The sequence below is a fragment of the Brassica rapa genome, chromosome A09, assembly GCF_000309985.2.
Source record: "Brassica rapa cultivar Chiifu-401-42 chromosome A09, CAAS_Brap_v3.01, whole genome shotgun sequence".
NCBI lineage: Eukaryota > Viridiplantae > Streptophyta > Magnoliopsida > Brassicales > Brassicaceae > Brassica > Brassica rapa.
Genome location: NC_024803.2, coordinates 44,072,198 through 44,096,156, shown reverse-complemented (window position 1 = coordinate 44,096,156; position 23,959 = coordinate 44,072,198). Strand labels below are relative to the sequence as shown.

General features: G+C 36.0%; 5 protein-coding genes across 5 annotated transcripts; 3 read left to right on the top strand and 2 right to left on the bottom strand.

The window, feature by feature from the left end:
* The first annotated feature begins 6,193 nt into the window (after positions 1 to 6,193).
* LOC103843572 (delta-9 acyl-lipid desaturase 1-like) lies at positions 6,194 to 10,034 on the top strand. Its single transcript, XM_009120309.3, has 5 exons — positions 6,194 to 6,795; positions 8,044 to 8,184; positions 8,301 to 8,441; positions 8,591 to 8,697; positions 9,654 to 10,034. Exons 1-5 carry the CDS (start codon positions 6,472 to 6,474, stop codon positions 9,850 to 9,852), a joined length of 912 nt encoding a protein of 303 aa, XP_009118557.1. The 5' UTR covers positions 6,194 to 6,471; the 3' UTR covers positions 9,853 to 10,034.
* Positions 10,035 to 10,288: 254 nt separating this feature from the next.
* Positions 10,289 to 16,730, top strand: LOC103843571 (delta-9 desaturase-like 1 protein). Its single transcript, XM_033279730.1, has 4 exons — positions 10,289 to 11,375; positions 11,477 to 11,617; positions 13,529 to 13,863; positions 13,959 to 16,730. Exons 1-4 carry the CDS (start codon positions 11,061 to 11,063, stop codon positions 14,155 to 14,157), a joined length of 990 nt encoding a protein of 329 aa, XP_033135621.1. The 5' UTR covers positions 10,289 to 11,060; the 3' UTR covers positions 14,158 to 16,730.
* Positions 14,228 to 18,895, top strand: LOC103843570 (delta-9 desaturase-like 1 protein). Its single transcript, XM_009120307.2, has 5 exons — positions 14,228 to 17,507; positions 17,590 to 17,730; positions 17,805 to 17,945; positions 18,038 to 18,144; positions 18,545 to 18,895. The coding sequence occupies exons 1-5, from the start codon at positions 17,193 to 17,195 to the stop codon at positions 18,741 to 18,743; spliced, it is 903 nt and encodes a 300-aa protein (XP_009118555.2). The 5' UTR covers positions 14,228 to 17,192; the 3' UTR covers positions 18,744 to 18,895.
* Positions 18,798 to 21,382, bottom strand: LOC103843568 (probable hydroxyacylglutathione hydrolase 2, chloroplastic). The gene is made up of 8 exons (XM_009120306.3): positions 20,906 to 21,382; positions 20,516 to 20,689; positions 20,237 to 20,440; positions 20,015 to 20,138; positions 19,602 to 19,702; positions 19,424 to 19,498; positions 19,250 to 19,348; positions 18,798 to 19,137 (listed from the first exon to the last, which is right to left on the bottom strand). The coding sequence occupies exons 1-8, from the start codon at positions 20,957 to 20,959 to the stop codon at positions 18,985 to 18,987; spliced, it is 984 nt and encodes a 327-aa protein (XP_009118554.1). The 5' UTR covers positions 20,960 to 21,382; the 3' UTR covers positions 18,798 to 18,984.
* A 237-nt stretch (positions 21,383 to 21,619) lies between these two features.
* On the bottom strand, positions 21,620 to 23,628 carry LOC108869798. The gene has a single exon (XM_033279728.1). The coding sequence runs from the start codon at positions 23,265 to 23,267 to the stop codon at positions 23,055 to 23,057; it is 213 nt and encodes a 70-aa protein (XP_033135619.1). The 5' UTR covers positions 23,268 to 23,628; the 3' UTR covers positions 21,620 to 23,054.
* Positions 23,629 to 23,959: the final 331 nt, after the last annotated feature.

Genomic DNA, 23,959 nt, shown 5'->3' with positions numbered 1-23,959 from the left:
AAAAGCTTGCAGAGAAGCCATCTGCCCCCGGTGCCTTTCCTCCATTGATAGAGAAGAGTGAGATTCGAACTTCCTCCATGTCTGGAATTCTACAGAGAGTGTCATTCATCTCCTCTGTCACTCCTCTGTATATTGTTTCCTCCACTGTACTGAAGTCATCTTCCCCATTAGAAGAGAATAATTGTTGATAGAATCTCTCAAACACCTTGCCTACATCTTCTTCTTCGTACTTTGGGACCCCTTCTGCATCTTCAATTGTTGTAATACAATTTCTAGCCTTTCTCGCCTTTGTAACCGCGTGGAAAAAGGCACTGTTTCTGTCTCCTTCTTGCAACCAGAGAATTCTACTTCTCTGCCTCCAGAAGAGCTCTTCCTCCTTGTAAGCCTTACTTAACGCTTCCGTAAGGACTAGGATTCTACTTGTATCTGGTGCTGCCGCTGAGAGTTCCTTTTCCAGTTCCTGTTGGTTAAGGAGCATCGCCTTTGTGCATATCTCTTTTTGGATCTTTGACCATTTTATGATCTCTTGTCGGCATCTTGAAATCTTAACTTCCACTGGTTCCTCTATTCCCTTTCTCCATGCTTCTTCAATGACTTTCCGAGCTTCTTCATTATCATTAAGCCTCCTATCGTATCTAAACGGTCTCCTTTGTTTTATCTTCTGAGAATCCAAATACGTTAGAAGTGGACGATGATCCGAGCCCTCAAACCGGAGGTAATTGCAACAGCTAGCTGGAAACATCTCCGCCCAAGCCAGGTTGGCCAGAGTTCTATCCAGACGGGACTTGACATCATGGGTGTGGCGTCGACCTCTCCAGGAGAGCTCATCGCCTGTATGCTTCACATCCCACAGCCCATTAGTTGATACAAAGCTTCTGAAAGGGATAAAGGAGCCTTCACATCTTGATGGTCCTCCTTCCTTTTCAGAATTATCCAAAATATCATTGAAGTCTCCTGTTAAAGCCCAAGCTGAGTCCCTTCCCTGACCTAGATTCGAGATCTCCTCCCAAAAGGCCGCTCTGTTCTCTTGTTGTGGTGTGCCATAGATGAAGGTTAAGAAGAACTCCTTTGCCTTGTGGATCACCTTTGTATCAATGTAATTCGGTGAGGAGCTTAGGACTGTAAGATTGACTTCTTTTCTCCAAAATAGAGCCAGACCTCCACTGAGGCCAGAAGGTGAGATTAAGAAATGGTGTTTGTAATCAAGCGTTTGGACATTTAGAAGGACAAAAGCATCTTGATTCTTTGTTTCCATAAAGTACATAATGTCCGGAGCATGAACACTTCTCAGCTCTCGGACTCGTGGAACTGTCAAGTCACCTCCCAATCCTTGACAGTTCCAACTCAATACAGCTAAGGAATCTGGTCTGGCGGACCGTGAAAATCCACCTTACCTCTGCTTGAGCTTGTACCCACTACATTCCCCACCACTGGGGTACTAGTGTCCTTATTTAAAGGTAAGTCTTGATCTTGCGACTTCTGCTCAGTACATAAGCGTTTTCGAGCTGGGGGTCGTCCTCTGGTCGCTCTTGGTTTTGTCGTACGGGTTCCTTGGAGTGGGCTTAATTTTCCTCTAGTTGCCACTGTTCCTGTGACTTTCCCTGTTGGAGCTCTTTTTACAACCCGTTTGGGTGGGGCAGGTTTCTTTGTAGCAGCTCTAGGTGGGTTTTTTTTCCTTGAGGAGGAAGCCGCTCCTAGTCTTTGAGTAGCTGGAGTTCTTTGCATTTCTTCCAGCATGGGACTTTGGTGATTCCCATCTTCATAAATGACTTCAACATCTTGTAGTCTTGCTATCAGAGAATTTGATAAGCCTGAAGGACGTTGGAGCTCCTCTTGAGGGGGTTCAATCCTTTCAAGGGCTGAGATTCTTTCAATAGAGGGAATATTTCCTTCCTCGATCCTTTCGAGTGCAGAAACTCTTCCCGCTGAACCATTCGGCTGATCCTCTATCCTTTTGAGAGCTGAAACCCTTTCTCTAGATTTGCTGTTGACTTCACCTCTTTCCGGAGCAGCCGGTAAATCCATCGCTTCTCTAGGAGGCCTTGGGGGAGGAGTACGGGAGCTCTGGGATTTTTGTCCTCCCTCTTGGTATCTGCCCATCTCCTTGCTACATCGTGAGGGGGAGAGGTCTCTTGTGTTTCTTCTTGATGGAGTGAGGTTACGCTGTGGAGGGAAACTATGGTGAGAAGAGTACTCACGGTGATCCCTATCTCTCTCTCTCTTTCTTCCCTCCAAGACCCTTCGATCTTCATCTCTTGAGTAGTTCGATCTCGATCTCTCAATGAGGGGGGCTCGTCCATCTTTTGGATCTTGTAAGCGGGAGTAGACCGAGCGATAGCTGCTAACATGGTGATCTCTTGACTCAAATCCTCTCTCTCTAGAGCTGAAGGAGGATGATCTTCTGTGATCATGCTTGCGCCTGTGGTCTTCTAGTTTCTTCAGGGTGTTGTGTTGGCTTATCCCTTGTTTAGCTTCCACCTTATTGTCTTTCTCCCTATTCAGAGGGCAAGTTTCTTTCTCATGACAAAGAGAGTAACAGATGAAGCAGTGTTTTTCCAACTTCTCATACTCCAAGTCTACTGTGATTACTTCACCATCCACTTCCACTGGTATACTCATTTCCAGTTTCCTTAAACCGTCGATAAGTATTCTGATTCTTCCATGCTTCACGTCCTTATCCAAGATTTTCCCTAGTTCCTCCCCTATCGTAGTCAGCGACGGGTCGGTCCAGTAGTGGAGGGGTAGCCCGTGAACTCTTATCCAAAAAGCTATCATGCGGGGAAATGAATTAGACACCACTGGTTCCCATCTTTGGAGAAGAATCATCCATCTCTTGTAGTGGTAGGGTCCTTTTCTCAGAACCGTTTGGAGGGCTTCTTCGGAGGTGAAGCGGATCTGGAATAAATCCGGTCCAAGCTCTCTGCCGGTGAGCTCTCCTTCCACATTCCAGTACTGGATTAGCCAGTCTACCACCCATTGTGTCTTCTGTACCGCTGGGTTCGTCACACGTCCTATCAGAGTGAGCTTGTGTTCTTCAATCAGAGTTGAGTTGTCGGTAGGGGGAAGTCGTACTGGAGCTCTTCTGTTCCCTCTAGCGGAGTCTGCTGTCCACTTTCCTTTCTCCGACCTTGTATATTTGTGCGCCATTATTTGAGATGCAGCTAGGAAACCTTGAAATTGCTGTAAAGCTGAACTCAAAGAACTTGGAGAAAACTACGAACAATCCTCAAAATAGAGGCAAACAGAGATACTTTGTTCTTCTCAGGTAGCAGCTAGGAGGGTCTTCGATACATTGTAGGGCTTTCATTGGTGAGAAAACTCAGGAACGAAGTTACCATGACTGGATCTACCGATTAGCCAAAGGAGATTTTGATTGGTTGAAATTAGGTCATCGGAAGAAATTGCTGCGGCGGAGAGTTCCTTTTTTGTGGCTGACCCGTCGAGTAGGAGCGGAGGGAGTTACCGTCTTAGGAGAGGAGCGCCTTGCATCGAGAAGCGTGCCTGAGAGCTCTTTGCCGACAAAGTTGACTTATTTCGGTGCTGTTGAGTAGAATTTAAAATTTTAAAATTTTAGTCCAGTAAACACAGTAACAGAACAGGCTCGAATCAATGGCGAGGCATGGCCTTAAATGATAGCAAAAACAGACATAATTGGATTGGACACCGACCTGTATTGTACCATTAAAATCTCTGAAATAGAGGAAGTTTCACATTTTCTTCATTGAGATCTGTGATTCAATACATTTACTCGTTTATGTAATGACCTACGAGAGATATAGGTTAAAAACGATTTAAATAAAAATAACACTTACATAACTTCAACTTCTGGTGAAGACTAGTTAAAGAAAGAAACAATGGGTATGCCCATTTGTGGTGTTTGCAGGTGCGTCATTGACTTTTTGGCCCCAAGTCTAATTAATGTCTATTGTAGTTATGATGTTGAAACTATGGCATTTTTGCCTGTGGGTACTCTTGAAATCGTTCATCTACTACAATAGTTATACTGCCCGCAGTTTATACATTCTATGTGCAGTTGTGGTTTTGATTTATCTTTAATTAACTCTTGTTTTATTTATTTTATTTTGTATCTAACTTGGTGAATTCAAGATTTATTTGCCTTAGAACACATTCTTCACAGAAATTTTGAACCCAAAGATTTGTCCAAAATAAACATAAATTGATATCCCATAATGCACAAGTTTACCAAATGAACACAAATGTGGGTATTAAAGCTGATCAGTCAAAGTGTTTCGTTTCAGTAGTATACCTGATTTCGAAAATATTGCTATATTTGTAACAAAATTTTAATTTAAATAACATTTCATGGAACCGTCTTAACGTTACATATACAATAACTGGCCACTATATGACGATGCTTAGGAGTTAAAGAACTTCCATGTAAAAACCAGCTAAGATACACAATGTAAGCCAGTATTCTTGTGTGTACGAAATTTGATCTTCCTAGATACAAAATTTGATCTTGTATATAAAATTGGCATTTAACATTTTTCATCCCGCAAAGATCGTGGGATTAATGTTTTCGTTGTTACGATGTTGAGAGTACGAAGTTATGGTACGTATGGGTGTCACGAAAATCTTGCACTCAAAATGAATAGAATGGATAATGGCTACATTCTGTGTATAAACGTTCACATGGACCAACAAAGTCATTTTTCATACCTTTTTTGTTTGTCTACTCGTAATTTTATCGAGATGCATATATAGTAACATAAAATTTAATAGATGCTGATGTATATATATAATGAACAAATACAAGGAACTCTTTTTTTTGTAGATCAATAATAGATTTGGATATATTCATTATTTTAAGCTTTTGGTATCTGAAATTCTGTTTAGATGGATAACAATGAATTCCGCTGTTGCTACCAAGTTCAAACTTATAAGGTATGGGTATGTCTATTTAATGAAGGAATGGGTATGTCATGGTTTTGGAAATGAATCTTATTTCGTTCATACCAGTATATGCTTAGACACACACATGGGAATAGTAGTAATTGAGCGGACTAAAAGAAAAATGCATACACATATAATTCCTTCCTAAACAGTTTCGAGACTTGAGAATTCACAATTCACCCAATATAGGCACTCGTATCAAGTTAGATTTATTTTATACTCTTGGATAGTTGGATGATGTCCGTTGAAATTTATATCGTATATAAGAATTTCTGTGACAACCTTGTAAGTTTTTGTACATGATCTTGATTTGATTTGCAAATCTCTATTTGACAGCATGTGTGCTTTGACCCATAATTTGATTTTTGTTGGAAAAATACATTTGGACAACAATAAACATATTATTTTTTTCCAAAATAATACACAAAAGATTTAGAACAGCATGTTACAAACACCACTTCTGAATCTACTCAGATAATAGTCTCCATCTCCCAGGTTGTATGCATACATTCATTGAACCAGCATCCATACAGTTATAAGAAATACTAAAATAGTTCTTTTTTTTTTTTTTTAACACAAGAAATACTAAAATAGTTCATATTTTTTTTTGGGTACTTAAATACATTCTTTGTTTTATTTAAGAAATGAGCATAGTACATGTAATGTATATAATATACACTAAACAGTCGATATGGAGCTCCGTGTCAGCTTTTATGCTTCCAGGCATCATCTCTAGCTTCCTATAGCAATAATATTAACAAGTTAATGGAACTGTTACGACGACTAAACGTCCCAACTGCAACAATATACATATACGATGGAAAACTGGCGCTAGAGAAAAAATAAACCTATTTAGGTAGTCAGTTTTGAACAATAAATTAAAGAATAAAAGTTCACAGACTCTCTTTCTTAAGTTTGTATCTCTCTCTCTCTCTCTCACACACACACATGAATGCCATTACATCAGTTTTCACAGACATAACCTAGAACGACATATCAGCTTGTCTCTGTGATTTTAGGAGGAGGCAAGCAGAGAGAGAGCCACAAAATAATATATATGCATATAAATCACAATCACTACAATATCAATACGAGTTTTGTGACATCTTTATGCTTACATAGTTACATGCATGATGCATCTATCCAAGGATTGTAAAAAAAATATTTTTTAACTTTATATAAACACAGCAAGTTAATGTAGCTAGTATTAACGACTACTTCCCAACTGTAACAAGCCAACAATTTACAGATAATATGAAAAGGGAGCATGCACAAGGCGAATGCCAAAACCTCGTGCCCCACAAATTTGAATCACGCCTTAATCCCCCGGAAACCTAGGCACGTGTATGTGCATGCATTAGAGAATAAATTACGGCGTCCGTTAGTAAGTCAGTCCAATCTATTTAATTCCTCCTTCCCCTCCAAGTTACTATAAATAACAACGATACTCATTCACAACCTTACTCACAAAAAACCATCATAGCACTCTTTGTGCAAACTTCAGATCCAAGATAGTCTTTTTGTTTCATCGACTTTCACTAAAAAAATTACTACAAAATGTCAATGTCATCGGAGGAGGAAAATCACCGGAAAAACGTAGAGGACAAGGCTGAGATGGGGAGGAGAAAGAGGGCAATTTGGGAAAGAAAGTGGAGGAGACTGGACATTGTGAAAGCTTGTGCTTCTTTCTTTGTGCATTTCCTCTGCCTCTTAGCTCCTTTCAATTTCACTTGGCCAGCTTTACGGGTTGCACTCGTTGTCTATACGGTGGGTGGGCTCGGTATTACCGTCTCTTACCACCGTAACTTGGCTCACCGGAGCTTCAAAGTCCCTAAATGGCTCGAGTATTTGTTTGCTTATTGTGGCCTCCTTGCCATTCAGGTTCGCTCTCTTTATTAATTTTCTATTTTTGTCACATTTTTATTTTAACAATCTTTTATTTGTTTTATTAACAATATGCATTTGAACCCTACTGGCACTACAAGAAAACATCAAATTAGTGACTTATTTTGCAACTACCATACAACTGGTAGTTGCAAATATATGTGACTCATCTTAATGTTTTTGCAATTGTTTTGTAACTAAAATAAAAACGTCATATATTAGTAGCAAATGTATGACCAAATTTATTGGTTATAATTCAGTTGTTTTATTGTGACACATGAGGTATATTTGCAATTAAATAGCATGGTTGCAAAACATTAGCAATATTACAACTTTAAGTGAAACTACGTTTGTTGTTGCAAAAGTTTAGTTACTGATTAGTTGCAAAGTAATTTAAAGGTGACAAGTGTACCTAATTTTAGCAACTATTCCCATAGGAGTTGCAAAATAGTCTCAAAATTTTATCTACATAATTATGGTTACAAATCTGAGATACTAGTCCAAATTAATTATTAGTCTTTCTGTTTGACACTCAATCTGCAACACTTTTGTACCTCACATGTGTTTTCGTAGTTCCTAAATTCCATACACAACACGAGTGCAATAGAAGCTACCTAATTTCTTAATTAGTTTGACCGTTTGAGTTAATATATATATGGATCATTGGATGCAACCATCAATCTTTAACAAAACTAATATTTATCACAGTTTTGTCAAAAGAAATCCACAGAATGCTACAAATCGTAGGTCTGATCTTGTGTGGACTCATAAAAAGGAAGAATACTCAACCACTAAATTTTTGGATTTAACATTTATCAGACTACAAATTACAAATTTTTAGAATAAAATTGTATAGAATAACTAATTCATGTAAATTCCAAACTTTCTTAACCATTTGAATGGAAGAAAAACAAATCTCGTTACAATGACTTTTTGTGGAGTGTATAATAAATGGAATATAGTCATAAAACACATGAAATGGAATGATATAGAATAGAATTCCATCTTTTATTCCATAATTTCTCTTATTTTATTCACTTGCATTCTATTTTTTAGTTCCATTTATTCATAATATTTATAAAATTAATAACCAGGTACCGCTTTTTTAATACTGCCTATGCTAGTTTAACTACTTTGGGTAGCTATTATAGTTTATATGAATTCTTGGGCAACCTAAAAATTCTTAGATCCTTGGTATTATTTAGTTCTGTCATAAACATTGAATATTTATTTTGTCTGTAACAGGGAGATCCGATTGATTGGGTGAGCACACATCGATACCATCACCAGTTCACAGACTCGGATAGGGACCCACATAGTCCAAAGGAAGGGTTTTGGTTCAGCCATCTCCTATGGCTATTTGATACTGGTTATCTTGTAGAGAAGGTAATTAACTATTAGGGTTACTAAGTAACAAGATTAGTTTACTTAGATCACAATCAAAGTTTAATATCATATTTTTTTATTTGATCAAAGTTTAATATCATATTATAATGGCACAGTGTGGGAGAAGGACAAATGTGGAAGACTTAAAGAGGCAATGGTACTATAAATTTCTTCAAAGAACGGTCATGTACCACATTTTAGCATTTGGTTTCCTCCTCTATTACTGTGGTGGTTTATCTTTTCTTACTTGGGGAATGGTAATATTCTACTCTCTTGTTTTATTTTACTTTTCCATTTTATTTTTGAATATTTGCCAAAAAGCGTGTAAACGACTATATATATGACTAATGCATTTGTCTATTAATACTAAAAATGATATTAAAAAATGGTAATAATGGGTGTATAGGGTATTGGGGTAGCAATGGAGCATCATGTAACTTGCTGCATCAACTCTCTTTGCCATATTTGGGGAAGCCGAACCTGGAAGACCAATGACACTTCTCGTAACGTTTGGTACGTAGTACAAATCTCTGATCAACAATGATTCATAATGAGTGCATATACTAGTGTCATTTCATTATGTATACACAAATTCTTCAGTCGCTAATTTCAAGTTATAAAATATATTGGGATTTCTATTGACCATAGATAATTTATATTTTAGCTAGTTAAATGAAAGATGCCTCAACCAACCACTTCTGTTTGATAAGGTTGGTCAAGATATTAAATTTCACATTCTCCAAGAAAACGTTCAATTTCAACTAGATTGACCAACTAGGAAAAACAATACAATTGTAAGTCTGATATGCAGATGAGTACAAATCGTCTGAAATAGAAACTCATTTTGGCCAATTTCAAAGGCATTTATTTAGTTCATCATCCATAAACCCGACATACGTATATATTTGACTTTGTTTTTTTTTTTGTATGGTCCATCTCAGTTAATACCACGTACATTGTTCTAAATTGTGTATTTTATTTTTAAAGTAGATTTTTTTTTTCAGTGTTTGATTTAAGAAAATACTTTGTAAGATTGTACACGCAAACAACTTTTAATCTGTGGTTCATATTTGAATTTTAAACTTAGCAAAGATATATTATTAACAATTATTTTCTTAGACTATGAACTAAATATATTTTAAAGTTGAAACATATTTAAGCTGATAAATGATAATAAAGTGAATAAATTATTATTTGGAAGCTAATACTATTTGTAACACAACCAGTCGAAGACAAAAGTCCTATGCATAGATTTTCCCGGACGATGCAAACTTGTTTTGGTCCCTGTCTCGCTAAGATGTACAGAACGAATAAAAACCCTTTTTCACAAATAAATAAATGGGGGAAGGTCTATGCATGCATGTAAATTTGGGGAGTGGGGTACATGTATACGCATTTTTTTTAAATTGGCAATATATAATGATAATTTTTTTGAAGAAAATAATTAAGTGGTAGAAAATGGTAAATAGGTGGCTGTCTGTATTCTCATTTGGAGAGAGCTGGCACAACAATCACCACGCGTTCGAGTCATCCGCGAGACAAGGCTTGGAATGGTGGCAAATCGACATATCTTGGTACATCGTCCGCTTCCTCGAGATTATCGGTTTGGCTACTGACGTTAAGCTCCCTTCAGAGAGTCAACGACGGCGTATGGCTTTGGTTCGTTGAAAATGGAGGATATTAGCTCGATTTCTCGTCTCCGTTAAGTTTACGTTAATGTCTACGTGCGCTTAAAGTTTTCGGTAAACGTAACACTTGTAATATCATTGTGCTATGCGGTGTTTTTCGCTGTCATGTCGTGTGTGGTATTGGAAACGAACCTGCTATAAGATTAAAGTTGCAAACTATGATTTTGACTCTGTGAGAGAAGCTTTAGTTGACAAAACACAAGGTTTCATTAAATAAAATTGAAAATCAAACTTCTAGGACCAAACCTAAAACGCAGCCAGACCTACTATGTAGTACTCTATCTAATTATCTATCAACCACCGATTTCCACGGTCCCCAAATAAATCCCAAAAAAGGAGCTCAAAACAAAACTTTTATTGCCCTTAACTCTAGCCCGCAACTCTAGTATCCACAAACTTCGAAAATGAAACATTAACGCTCTATATACGAATAAGTATATACTGAAAACTACCAACAAAGTGTGCACGGAAAGGTTATACTATTAAAACGTATTAATTGATGATTATGCTGTATAAGGAATTTTGAAGTGTGAATATGTGATATCATAAAACAATACAATAAACGAGATATTCACATGCACTAATCAATCATACACTAAGATAGTGAATTGATAGCTGCATCAAAAAAATTACAGAGGAAACAAGCTTAAAGTTTATGGACGTTCACTATTTAAAACTAGATACATTTGTAGATAAAAATGTTTTACAATTTCCTAAATGTCAAGAGGTATCAATATGCGCATGCGTGTAATTTTATGACGTAAAAGCATTCGTAAACTATTCATATAATAGTTACAAATGTCCATGCTGTACATGTGCTTATTATGCTTAGCTCGTAATTCTTGGAGTAACCAATAAATGATCAGGATCGCTACGCAAAACATTAATGGATAGCTTGCCTACCAAAAAAAAACACTAATGGATAACTTATCGAAAGAAAAAAAACCTTAATGGATACGAAGAAAATTGGCCAACCAAATGGCTTTATTTCTTTCCTAACTAAATCCTCATTTGGAGCCAATAGGCAAATGCGAGGAAGATCGCAAGTAAGTTATTTCGTTATTAAGTAGTGGTGATTACTCAAATCCATAACATTACGCCTGAATGCACCAACATCATCCCATATATATATACAATCAAACATTTGCTAAATCATATATCTCGAAACACAAAACCCATTAGTCCGCGATGGATGATACCACCAAAGAAGATGGCTCTGGCTCTAGCCGAAAACCTGTGCGTAAGGAAAAAAGATCATATATCTTTAGGAAATGGACATGGATCGATGTAATGAAAGCCTCCTCTGTTGGGACAGTGCATTTGTTGTGTGTCTTGGCTCCTTTTAACTTCAAATGGGAAGCTCTCCTATTCGGTGTTATTCTCGCTATTATGTCTGCCCTCAGCATTACGTTCTCGTACCATAGAAACTTGGCTCATCGGAGCTTTAAGCTACCTAAATGGCTTGAATATTCATTTGCTTATTCTGCCCTTTTCGCGCTTCAGGTAAATATCATTTAAACTGAAAACAAACATGAGACACACATGTATACTCACCTTTTTTTTGTAACTGTATACTCATCTATTTCATTTGTCTTTTTGGAAAGGGTCATCCAATAGATTGGGTGAGCACACATAGGTTCCATCACCAGTTCACAGATTCGGACCGTGACCCACATAGCCCCATTGAAGGTTTCTGGTTCAGCCATGTCTTCTGGATATTTGACAGCAGTTATATCAGAGAAAAGGTAACACAACGTTATAATATCTTTACCCTGGGTCGCATTGGACTAAATCCCATAAAACTAGGTTTTTTAGGCGCCAAAGTTATATAAATGTTAACTCTCTTTGGTCAAGTGGCTTGAGTTCTTTACTTCTTTTAAATATTCTTCATGGATGCAAGTATGAGTCTTGACGTCTCTTTATTTTTTTTTTGCGATAACTGAAAGATTCTGCTACAAGCCATGTTTGTGCAAACACATCAGTTGACATATAAAAAAAAAGAAGTAAAAGGAATCAGACTTTTGTTCTTTTCGTTTACAAATTATAAAATAAAAATCAAATTGAACAAAATAATAATAATAAAAAATAAAAATCAACTAAAAACCAAAACCTCTAATTATCTTTTCAGATCAATGCTATTTACCATAGATGATTCAACTTTCCATTTTTATTATCCTATTTTTCTCCCAATTATTTTTATCTATATTTTTAAAAATAAGAACACCCATGAAAATAATTGGTTGCTTCTAATACTCTTAGACAATTGAAAAATTCCGTAATTTTACAAATTAAACAGATTTTAAAGCGACCATTGTCTTGTGTTATATTTATCAGTTTATGTATTGTTCTGTTTTTTTTTTCACTTTAATAAAATAAAGCTATTATAAATTTCATGCATTTCTAGAAAGTGATGCTGTAAACAAAATAAGAAATCAGTTAAGTTGATACAAAAGAAATTGATGTAATATGAAACCAATGGTATTCTCTGGTAACCTGTTAAATGGAGATGAATATTTTAGAATCATAATTTTAACAGTATAGTAGATTAATCTATTACGTTTTCTGTTGAAATTGCAACATTGTGAAAACAATTTTGGCTTTTTGTTTAGCTTGGTTTTAAAAGTTTTTTTTCAAAAAAATTGTTGTTAATAGAGGGCATATTTTTATAGTGTGCTTTAGAGCATGAGCATTGGTGAACCCCACTTTGGGGTTCACCAATTTTTTTTAATATTTTTTTGTGGGCCCATGAACAGTTATGAACCCGAATTTGTTGTTTTTTGCATTAGTGAATCCGAAGAAGGAGTTCATAAGAATAAAATAATAATATTTTTTTTATTTTTTTAAATTAAAAATCATTCAGAATACATGAATAAAATATTAAAATATATTATAAAATTGATGAAAACATTTTATTCAATACATTAAGAGTAGATTACATAAAACGAGAAACCAAACTTTTGCCAAATATTTTCGACTAAATCAGCTTTCAAACGATCATGATTCTCTAAATCTCGAACATATCATCGGGATAAAGAGTGCTATTTCAGATGTAGAAAAGCTATGTTTTAGTTTACTGCATCGGGATAAAGAGTGCCATCTCACCCCTATATCGATTTATATCCCTTGCTCGAAACCCCCAATTTTTTTTCAAAATCCGAGATCGATAAACAACAAAATAAACCTAAACAATCCGTAAAACTAAGCGGAAGTCACCTACGCTCGTGTATAGTAGAGATAGTAGTCGATTAGGTGGAGAAAACCGACTGGAATCGTCGTCTCACGAAAATCGCCTCTCAACGGTGAAACCCTAGGTTTTCTTTCGAGAAGAGAAAATGAGAAGAGACACGGAGAAACCCTTCTTTCCTCCCCCTCTACGCGGTTTCTTTCCTCCAACCAGGACATGACGCGTGGCTAAAACCGCTAGATAGCAGATCATGCGTAAGGCCCGGTTTGTAAAAACAAACCCATTTTTAATTGCTTTTTAATCACCGGGCCTTAGAACTCGCGCCCGTGAACCCGTCTAAAGCCCCTGATGCGCATGGCCTTAGTAGCCACGAGACCTCCGACCGGCAACGTCTCTAACAAACCAAGATTTTTATGATAAAATAATGGCTAACGTACGTACATGTTGCAACCATGCAAATTAATGTAAGCAGTGTGGAGGACGTGACAACGTGATGGACTTGAAACAGCAATGGTTCTATAGGTTTCTACGAAACACAATTGGTCTCCACATCATGACGTTTTGGACCCTCGTCTATTTGTGGGGTGGCCTACCTTACCTAACTTGCGGCGTGGTAAGAAAGTTTTATTGTATTAATGTTAAAACATATATAAACGAACTAGAAAATTCTCATTTATCTAGTGAAACTAATTTGCAACAGGGTGTTGGAGGAACAATCACCTATCATGGGACTGGGATCGTAAACTCGGCTTGCCATATTTTGGGCTCACGAGCCTGGAACACCAAGGACACATCTCGTAACATTTGGTATATATTATCTCTAGTAGTTTTTTTAGAGACATAATCAATCCATAACACCTTAACCGAAAATGATATTGAGTAGTACTTGTGGAATGGTGTAGGTGGCTGGGGCCATTCACAATGGGAGAAAGCTGGCACAACAACCACCATGCCTTTGAAACCTCGGCTAGGTATGGACTGGAATGGTATCAGGTAGACTTAACTTGGTACCTCATTTCGTTCTTCCAGGCTCTCGGTTTAGCCACTGACGTCAAATTGCCATCAGAAACTCAGAAACGGAAGCTGGCTTTCGCTCGTTAATCTCAACTCTAAACCTATCTATTTCACTTTCAACACTGTTGTCTTCATTACATATATTCATTACTCGTTCTTTTGTTATTTATGTAACAATCAGTTCTCATGAACATGTAAAACTAGTCTGATTCAAACAAATTAACTTACACTGCACGCTGTAAGGACATGCACCTCGTATACAGAATGACTAATGCCATTGTCGATCTGTACATCCTTTTAGATTAATATTTATCAGAATATTATTTATTGAATTTTAGCTATTTTGTCTAGCTAGATAATTATATGAATTTTTAACAACCTAAAAATCCTTCGATTCTTAGTACCTTTCAATTCTATCTTAAACCAGGAACATTTATTTTGTTTGTAACTGGGAGATCCAATTGATTGGGTAAGCACACATCGATACCATCACCAGTTTACAGAGGCTGATAGGGACCAGTGCCGTGCTAAAGATTTTGAGAGCGTAAGACAAATTTTTAAAATAAACTTATTTTACAACTACAATGAAAATAATTTTCTAATACAATATATCACATTCATCAAATACACACGTCTAACACTGTAAAAGAATAAGTTTATTAAGTAAATATATTATATTATGTCATATAAAAAATACATTGATTCAGAAAGTGAGTTAGTCAAATCTCTCGAATTGTTTTTCTTTTAAATAAATCTAAACCACTATACTATAAATTATTTTAAATTTTAGGGCTCTAAAAAAATCATATTAATCGGGGATCCGAGGCGAGTGACTTTTTCGATGGCACGCCTCTGATAGGGACCCACATAGTCCTAAAGAAGGGTTTTGGTTCAGCCATCACCTATATATGGCTATTTACCGGTTATCTTGTAGAAAAGGCAATTAACTATTGGGTGTAATTAAGAAGATTAGTTTACTTTAATCACAATCAAAGCTCAATATCATATTGTAATGGCACAGTGTGGGAGAAGGACAAATGTGGAAGACTTAAAGAGGCAATGGTATTATAGATTCCTTCAAAGAACGGTTCTTTACCACATTAGCATTTGGTTTCCTCCTCTATTACTTTGGTGGTTTGTCTTCTTACTTGGGGAATGATGATATTTAACTCTTTGTTTTTCTTTCTGCTTTATTTGTTCATTACTTTCCAAAAGAATATCTTGAAGATATATATACCTACAAGAATGCGTTTGTCTTCTTACTTGGGGAATGCGTTTGTCTATTATTAGTAACAAGTATTAATAAAAATGACAAATAGTTGTAATGTTGGCGTATATGTAGGGTATTGGGGGTAGCAATGGAGCATCATGTGACTTGTGCATCAACTCTCTTTGTCATATTTGGGGAAGCCGAACCTGGAAGACCAATGACACTTCTTGTAACGTTTGGTATGTAAATACGTATCTTTGCTCAATAATGATTCATCAAGAATACATATACTAATGAAATTTCATTTGGTATGTACAAATTCTTCAGTTGCTTTCAAGTTACAAAAGAGATTGGGATTTCTATATTGGCTTTAGATAGATTATAATGAAAGATGCCTCAAGCTTTAATTTTGGTTAAGGTAACACTTGTAATACTATTGTACTATGCGTGGTGTTTTGTTGTCATCCCGTGTGTGGTACTGAAAGTCTGAAACCAACCCTACTCAATTAATTTACGTCCGTTTTCGTATGAGCGAAATTTTAGTATGCGTAATGAAGTTTGCAAACCACATCGTGACAAAGCAATGTCAGTATTGTAAGCCAGTAGATTTATTATTGGCTTATTTATAAACATATAATACTGTCGTTGTTAGATTGTTTTTCAGGAAAACATGCAAGAAAATTAGAATTAAGCAACAAGAAAACATTTGACCAAAAAAAAGCAACAAGAAAACGAAAGAAGCGGATTGAACAAAAGCAGGCAGAAAAATGGTTGCTACCGTGATGAAGAAGGCTATGTACGTACTAGAGTTACTTTGTAATGAAAAAGTTACAAACTATGATGTGAGAAGCTTTAGTTGGCAAAACATGTACAGGGTTAATTACATTACCAAAACAATATTGAAAATAAAACGTCTATGAGCCAAACCTAAGATATAGCACTTTATTTATTAATCCATTGATTTCCTCCTCAGACTCCAAACAAACCCAAAAATGAAGCTCGAAACTATTTTTATTGCGCTAGCCCACAACTATAGTATCCAAAAGTTCGAAAATGAAACCTTAACGCTCTATATATGAAGAAATAGATAGTAAAAACTACACAAGAAAGTATGCATGGAAAGGCTATATTAAAGAAATTGATGATTAAGTGAATTCTCTGTAAAGAATTTTAAAGCGTGATATGTGATATCAGAAAAATACGATACACAAAATATTAACATGCAAATACTTTCGTGTTTGTATTTATATTAATATTTTATTCTTACTAAATTAAATTCGTATTGGTTATATAAATATATAACACTGTAATCATATAATCTAAGATAGTTAATAGATACTATATCACAAATAAACATAGAGGAAAAAAGTTTAAACTATGGACGCTTCACACTGATTAAATATTCGAGACAGTTTAAATGGGTAGTCGACAAAAAAAAAAAGATTAAATATTCGAGACATTAGTAGAAGAAAAGTTTTCCAAATTTGGATACTTTAAACATTTAGAAGGTATCAAATTGCGTTTTTAAATTTATGACGTAAAAGCATTCGTAAAGTATTCATATAAGTTACAAATGTTCATGCTTGTACATGTGCCTAATATGCTTTGCTCGTAATTCTCGGACTAATCAATCAATCGGGATCGATACGCAAGACAATGAATATTTGAAATGAAGAAAACTGGCCAACCAAATGAATTTATTTCTCTCCTAACTACATTCTCATTTGGAGCCAATAGGCACATACGAGGTAGAGTGTACAAGTGTATTATCTCGTTGTTAAGTAGTGGTGATTACTCAAATGCATAGCATTAAGCCTTAATGCACCAGCATACTCCCATATATATATACAATCAAACATTTGCTAAATCATATAACTAATACTATCTCAAAACACAAACCCATTAGTTCTTAATGGGTGACGCAACCAAGGAGGATGTCTCTGGCTCTAGCCGAAAAGTTGTGGGAAAGAAAAGAAGAGCGTATTTCTTTAGGAAATGGACAAAAATCGATGTAATGAGAGCCTCCTCTGTTGGGACCGTGCATTTCTTGTGTCTCTTGGCTCCTTTTTACTTCAAATGGGAAGCTCTCCTATTCGGTGTTATTCTCGCTTTTCTGACTTCCCTCTGCATTACGTTCTCGTACCATAGAAACTTGGCTCATCGGAGCTTCAAGCTGCCTAAATGGCTTGAATATTCATTTGCTTATTTTGCCCTTTTCGCGCTTCAGGTAAATATCATTTTAACCTAAAATAAGCATGAAACCACAAATGCATGTATACTCGGTTATTTTTCATAATCTTTTTGGACAGGGTCATCCAATAGATTGGGTGAGCACACATAGGTTCCATCATCAGTTCACAGATTCGGACCGTGACCCACATAGCCCTATGGAAGGATTCTGGTTCAGTCATGTCTTCTGGATATTCGACACCAATTACATCAGAGAAAAGGTATAATATCTCTACCAAACCTAACCATTCTTGAACTACGTACATGTTGTAACCATGCAAATTAATGTAAACAGTGTGGAGGACGTGACAACGTGATGGACTTGAAGCAGCAATGGTTCTATAGGTTTCTACGAAACACCATTGGTCTCCACATCATGACGTTTTGGACCCTCGTCTACTTGTGGGGTGGTCTACCTTACCTAACTTGCGGAATTGTAAGAGAAGTCCTCTTGTACTAATGTTAAAAACATATATAAATGAACAAGAAAAATGTCATTTATCTAGTAAGACTATTAATTTGCAACAGGGTGCTGGAGGAGCGATCGGTTACAACGGGACATGGCTCATCAACTCAGCTTGCCATATCTGGGGCTCACGAGCATGGAACACCAAGGACACATCTCGTAACATTTGGTATTTACTAGCTCTAGTAGTTTCTTATAGAGACATAAAGAGAAAGACTAAAACATATATGCCTAGAGTCGTCTTTTAACATATGTAATATGCAAGTGAAAAGTGTAGCAGTCCAACATGATCTAGATCTAAAAATAATATTTTTTTTGGAAAATATATATGTAAATTAGGATCTACAATTCAAAATTTTATATATCCTTCTAAATTTAGAATTTATAAATTTCAAAATAAACTTTAAACATAAATTTAGAATTAATAACTTTAAAACTATATCATTATGTCGTTAAGTATACTATTAATAACTTTTTTGAACATGGTTTAAAAATAATTTGAAACGGCACTCGTAATCACCATATCACTTTCACCGAAGATGATATTAAGTGAATGTCGAATGGTGTAGGTGGCTGGGACCATTCACGATGGGAGAAAGCTGGCACAACAACCACCATGCCTTTGAAGCCTCAGCTAGGCATGGACTTGAATGGTATCAGGTAGACTTGACTTGGTACCTCATTTCATTATTCCGGGCTCTCGGTTTAGCCACTGACGTCAAATTGCCATCAGAAGCTCAGAAACGAAAGTTGGCTTTCCCTCGTTAATCTCATCTCTGATTCTATCTATTTCGCTTTCAACTTTGTGTGTTCTTAATGATATGTACTCTGTGACTTTATTTATGTAAAACTGTGTTGGTAACAATCAGTTCTCATGAACATGTAAAACTTGTCTGATTCAAACAACTTAACTTTTTAAGTACATTGCACGTTGTAAGGACAATGAAAACATTATTAAACCAAACGATTCATGATCTGTACATAGCAAAACATTATCTAATGATTTAGCTTAAGCTTTAAAATTGTCCTTTGCTCTTCTTATAACGCCCAGAGCTTCTGCTTCATCTGCAGTCTCTGGTACACCTAGAACCCGGCGAATATCCATGTTCCCAGTGCGGAGAAACGGGTTGCACGCTTTCTCCATTTTCACCGTCGTTGGAATCTGAGATTGAGCAGCCACAAGTGATCACTTCGGAGACTTCTTTTATTATCTATTGCAACAAAAGTAACATGTATGACAGTGAGATTACTGAAACGAGAGAAGAAAGATTTACCGTAGGTAACTTCTTGCCACGGAGCTCTGCAACGTAGGCTGCGTAAGACTGGAGTACCTCGTTAGTTGGTTCTATAGATAACGCAAACTTGGAGTTACTCTGCAAAATAAAAAAAAAACATTTAATGTTAGATAAAATTCCAAATGTGTGGTACCTAATATAATGATCACAAACCAGTGTGTATTCATGGCCACAATATATGCTTGTGTCATCTGGCAAAGCAACTATCCTCTGGAGCGAAGCTAGCATCTGCAGAACAAGATCCAGATTGTTTAAAAAAGAAGAATACAAGGACTGTTAAAAAAGTACAATGCTCTGGCAACAATGAAAGATTATTATAAATGATGCATACCTGCTCTGGAGTACCTTCGAAGAGCTTACCACACGATAAGCTAAATAAGGTGTCCCCAGTGAAAACTGCTCGTGCCCCTGGAAAGTAGAAACTAATATGGCCTACAAGAGAAAATGAGAATTTTTGAGAACAAGGCTTAAAGCAGTAGGCCTGCCGGTTCGGGTAGTTCGGTTTTTGTTTAATTTGGTTCTGACATAAATCTTACCGAATTAACCTGAAATAAAATTTGATTTGGTTTGGTATTCGGTTAGTTCAGTTCGACATAAACCTTACCAAATTAACCCAAAATAAAATTCGGTTCAGTTTTGGTATTCGGTTAGTTTGGTATACGGATAAAATAAGTGAGCTTTGAAACCACTATAAAGCAGGAGTATACTAAGTTAAACACTGACAGGTGAAATGCGGTAACAAACCTATTGTGTGGCCAGGAGTTTCCATAACATGGACTTCATGGCCAGCGAACTCCCACTTATCACCATCTTTCAGAGCTATATCAATTCCAGGAATCCGTTTACTATCTACAGCTGAGCCGACCACCTAAAGTACATGCCATTGTATTAATTATTACAAGACAAGTCTAGAATGTATTTTAATAGATATATGGACAAAGAGAGAGAAGAAACATCCCCGCCTACCTTTGCACCATACTTGTCTTTTAATTCCAAGTTCCCACCAGTGTGATCATAATGGTGATGTGTATTCAGTATATATGTTAAGTTTTGACCATTCTGCTTTAAGGCATTCATAACGGGAACAGCTTCAGAAGGGTCAACCACACCAACTGTACCAGTCTCCTCGTCGTGCAATATATAAGCGTAGTTGTCGGCGAGACATGGCACCTGCAAAGAAATAAAAAAAAAAGGATTACGAAAGCAACAGTTAGATAAGTAAGAAAAGTATCACAAGACACAAACCAGTTCAATTTGCAATGAGGAAGAGATATTAGAGGTACTGCAGAATCTTGACACGTGGACAGATCTTCCAGCATCGCACAGAGTCTTGAGAGGCGAAGAGAACAACTTAATCACACCAGAGGCAAGTCCTTTTCTGAGGCTAAGCTGGCTCATACATGGCTGACTTGTTAGCTTCTGATAAACAGAGGAAAACAGAGTTTTAATCAAAGATATGAACAAGAAAATTTATTAACAGCAAAGGTCTAAGCTTTAGAGTGATAAGCTTATGTGCATAACTCTGAAGCTACTAGAAAAATAATTACCAAAACATAATTTACAATCCTACCACTGAGAGACAAAGATTAGAGGAACTATACAGCACGAGTTTAAAGAGGGAAAAGAAACACAAACCGTAGAACATCGAAACAAGGAGGCTGCAGAAGAAACTTTCGAGATAGCTTGCATCTCTCTCAGCTGAGAACTCTTTCTTTGCTCGATGGATGGAGTGTAGAGAGAGAGAGAGAGAGAGAGAGTCGGCGCGATTTCTACAGAGAGAGCTGTGAGATTTTTCGTGAACGTTCTAACAGCAAATACCGACCCAATCTCCACTTTTACTAAACCAAATCAAATTAACTAAACCGAACCGAACCAAACCAATTATCAGGGAACCAACTGTGAAATTGATATTGAGCCACTTAACCGGTTTGTATATACTTGGATATGCTATTTTTAATCATTTCCCACCCTATTCGATTTCTTATTTCAAAATTAAACCTTCTTTAATTTTACTCTGTTTTCATTTTATCATAGATTTATTTAATAAAATAATATATTTTTCATAAAATTATTTTATTTACAAAAATAAAATAAAGTTATACATTATAAATGCTCTTACGAACTAGTTATTTTTTGTCATCTGAAATTCTATGGATCCCCAAAGCCAAAGCCATTAAATAAAATACAGAGCATGATTAAATCAAGTATGATAGAAACAATGTTCTTTGACATATTTAAAGTTGAACCTCACCAGTCACCATACTATGTTAGAAGTATTGAATTTTTAATAATCAAAATAAGGTTTGACTTTGAACTATATAATAATTCTTTTGATACACATTCATATAGTTTTGTTTGGTAACTTACACGTTCATCTAGTTTCTTCCTTGAACTTTCCAATTCCGTATACCGATATACACGCACAATCACACATGAGGTTTGCCGTGCTTAACATTTTAAAGACCTAAAGCAAAGTTCTGAGCCAGTATCACATTGTTTTTCTAGTCGTTGTAGAGAGGTCTGGTCCAATGGTCAGGTGGGTGATATCATTATTCCAATAGGTTCACCAGCCAATGGAGTTGGCTTAGTGTTTCAATTCAGTTTTAGCTTGTAGATTTCATTAACATGCAGAATTTATATGAAAGATCAACTAACTAAATTAGTTCATTATACGCATATTTTCAAACAAGAAAAATAATAATTATTTGCTTGCCAGCTTAGCTCTTCATGAAATGAGTATATATTCATAAATGAAACTTTGACGTAATAGATTTAGTACATTTCATATATGGTAAACGCGTCCATTGACATGTAACATAGTTTATGTTTTTCATTACATATTTACATAGTTCACACTAAACACAACGTACCCCACACGCTTGAATCAAATGTTGAACACCATTATTCTTTTTGTAGCTAATACAGTCAAAAGTCAAAGATAGTGAAGAGAAAACCCCAAAGTGAAGCCTTGAGATGTTAACCAAAAATACTCTCTCTATTTGGAAGTGTCACTATCGAATTATAATAAAACCAAAAAAAAATTACAATAAAACCCCATGCAAACTAAAAAGCCCTACAACAAAAATTACGTTCCCATACGTAAAAGAAGTGATCAGTTTACGTTTCCTTTGGACTAATAATAGTTAAAGAGTAGGTAAAAAAAATATATGAAGACAAATAGTCTTAATGGCTAGCACCTAACTCTTTCTATGGCATTAATATAAGTTGTGTTTCAAAAAAAGAAGACACATACTAGTTGACATTTTTGTTGTTTCCTTAATTAGACATCAAGCGCGTTTAAGCCATTAGGACGTTCCCAACCTCCCCCGTTGAGATACGGTTCGTATTCTAGGTGCTGGAAAGGGGGTCCGGTTAGCGGGTCGGGTCGAAATTGTTGCACCAACCTTCCCATGTACACATAGACGTAGGTGCCATGGGTGACCGATCACTTGATTATTTATTATTGCTGGTATCATATTTTGTTTGTTTCAGAATAATTTTGTGAACTACATATATTACCGCCAATATAATCTTGGATTAATTATATCATAATATCAAACAGAAATGCTTAAAATAAAAGAATAATGATAAAAAGTTACATGTTTTCTTTGAACTTTTAAGTTACATATAAGTTCATAAACAAATAAAAGAATAGCTAGCTTTGACAGCTCTTACAGAGTTTATAGTTCGAGCCGATACACAAAATTATAGTTGTGTTTATTGCATTAATTAACCTTAAGAAAATAAATAAATAAAATTTAAATAATCAGACTAACGTGACGGCTCAGCCGTGGCACTTTCCCGAGCCATTTGGGTCGTTGGTACAACCGTTTGGACCTGACGGTGGCACCGTACCTCTTTGCAGCAACTGGAGCACGAACTGGATCTTACCATCGGTTCGTAACGGCCTAGCCGCTTCGACTGGTGTGGTGGCCAAGAAAATCACCAAGAGTCCGAGCAAAATCACTCCAAATATCAGTTGCCTCTTCATCATCATTTCTCTCTCTCTCTTTTTTTGTGTGTTCAAAGTAAAGAATAAATTATTATTTTTTGGTTTGGGAGTAGAAGTTGTTGTATGTCTTTACCTCCTGTTTGATGTGTATCACATTTAGTTCGATAATGACCTATATATAAGGTTTCGATTATGTTGTTGGTTGATTTTTAAATTGGTAGCTTTGTGTGACTTTGGGGCTCTTGGTCTTACTTCTGATATTCTTGTGGCTTGACTTTTACTTGGAAAGACTTGGTTTTCAAATTTGAACCAAACTTATAGGAATTGATCAAACAAGTTAAGATGACACGCTGCTTGGACCGCAATGTATATCACAAGTAAACATGAAAAAAATAAGTGATAAGCCAAATCACTATACCGGTTACAACCGTTAATTAATTAGACTCGGGTCCAGTTTGTACTTTGTACTCATTGATTAATGTTTAGCTTTCGACATTTAATTTGCTACTCCAGGCGAGTCTAGTAAATGTAAGAGAGCAACCGGTTAAGAATTGTGGTTAAACCAATAGTTTTTTTGTATAAAAATCAACTATTAATTATTATTTTTATGTTGGTCAACCAGACTATTGATTCTTTATACTTTTTTTGGTTTTCCAACCCTATTTTAAACGTTTCATGACGTAGATTCACATTCCATTTTGGAGGTCAGGATGACATGCCATCACCTAAAAAACGAA

Bases quoted from the DNA above. Each gene is read 5' to 3' on its own strand.
- LOC108869798 (XM_033279728.1), bottom strand. From the start codon at position 23,267: ATGATGATGAAGAGGCAACTGATATTTGGAGTGATTTTGCTCGGACTC.
- LOC103843570 (XM_009120307.2), top strand. From the start codon at position 17,193: ATGGGTGACGCAACCAAGGAGGATGTCTCTGGCTCTAGCCGAAAAGTT. The intron at 17,508-17,589 runs GTAAATATCATT...CTTTTTGGACAG, and splicing joins TTGCCCTTTTCGCGCTTCAG to GGTCATCCAATAGATTGGGT. The intron at 18,145-18,544 runs GTATTTACTAGC...CGAATGGTGTAG, and splicing joins GACACATCTCGTAACATTTG to GTGGCTGGGACCATTCACGA.
- LOC103843571 (XM_033279730.1), top strand. From the start codon at position 11,061: ATGGATGATACCACCAAAGAAGATGGCTCTGGCTCTAGCCGAAAACCT. The intron at 11,376-11,476 runs GTAAATATCATT...CTTTTTGGAAAG, and splicing joins CTGCCCTTTTCGCGCTTCAG to GGTCATCCAATAGATTGGGT. The intron at 13,864-13,958 runs GTATATATTATC...GGAATGGTGTAG, and splicing joins GACACATCTCGTAACATTTG to GTGGCTGGGGCCATTCACAA.
- LOC103843568 (XM_009120306.3), bottom strand. From the start codon at position 20,959: ATGCAAGCTATCTCGAAAGTTTCTTCTGCAGCCTCCTTGTTTCGATGT. The intron at 19,703-20,014 runs GTTTGTTACCGC...TTTCTCTTGTAG, and splicing joins AACTCCTGGCCACACAATAG to GCCATATTAGTTTCTACTTT. The intron at 19,138-19,249 runs GTAAATCTTTCT...GCTCAATCTCAG, and splicing joins GTGGCAAGAAGTTACCTACG to ATTCCAACGACGGTGAAAAT.
- LOC103843572 (XM_009120309.3), top strand. From the start codon at position 6,472: ATGTCAATGTCATCGGAGGAGGAAAATCACCGGAAAAACGTAGAGGAC. The intron at 8,185-8,300 runs GTAATTAACTAT...ATAATGGCACAG, and splicing joins CTGGTTATCTTGTAGAGAAG to TGTGGGAGAAGGACAAATGT. The intron at 8,442-8,590 runs GTAATATTCTAC...ATGGGTGTATAG, and splicing joins CTTTTCTTACTTGGGGAATG to GGTATTGGGGTAGCAATGGA.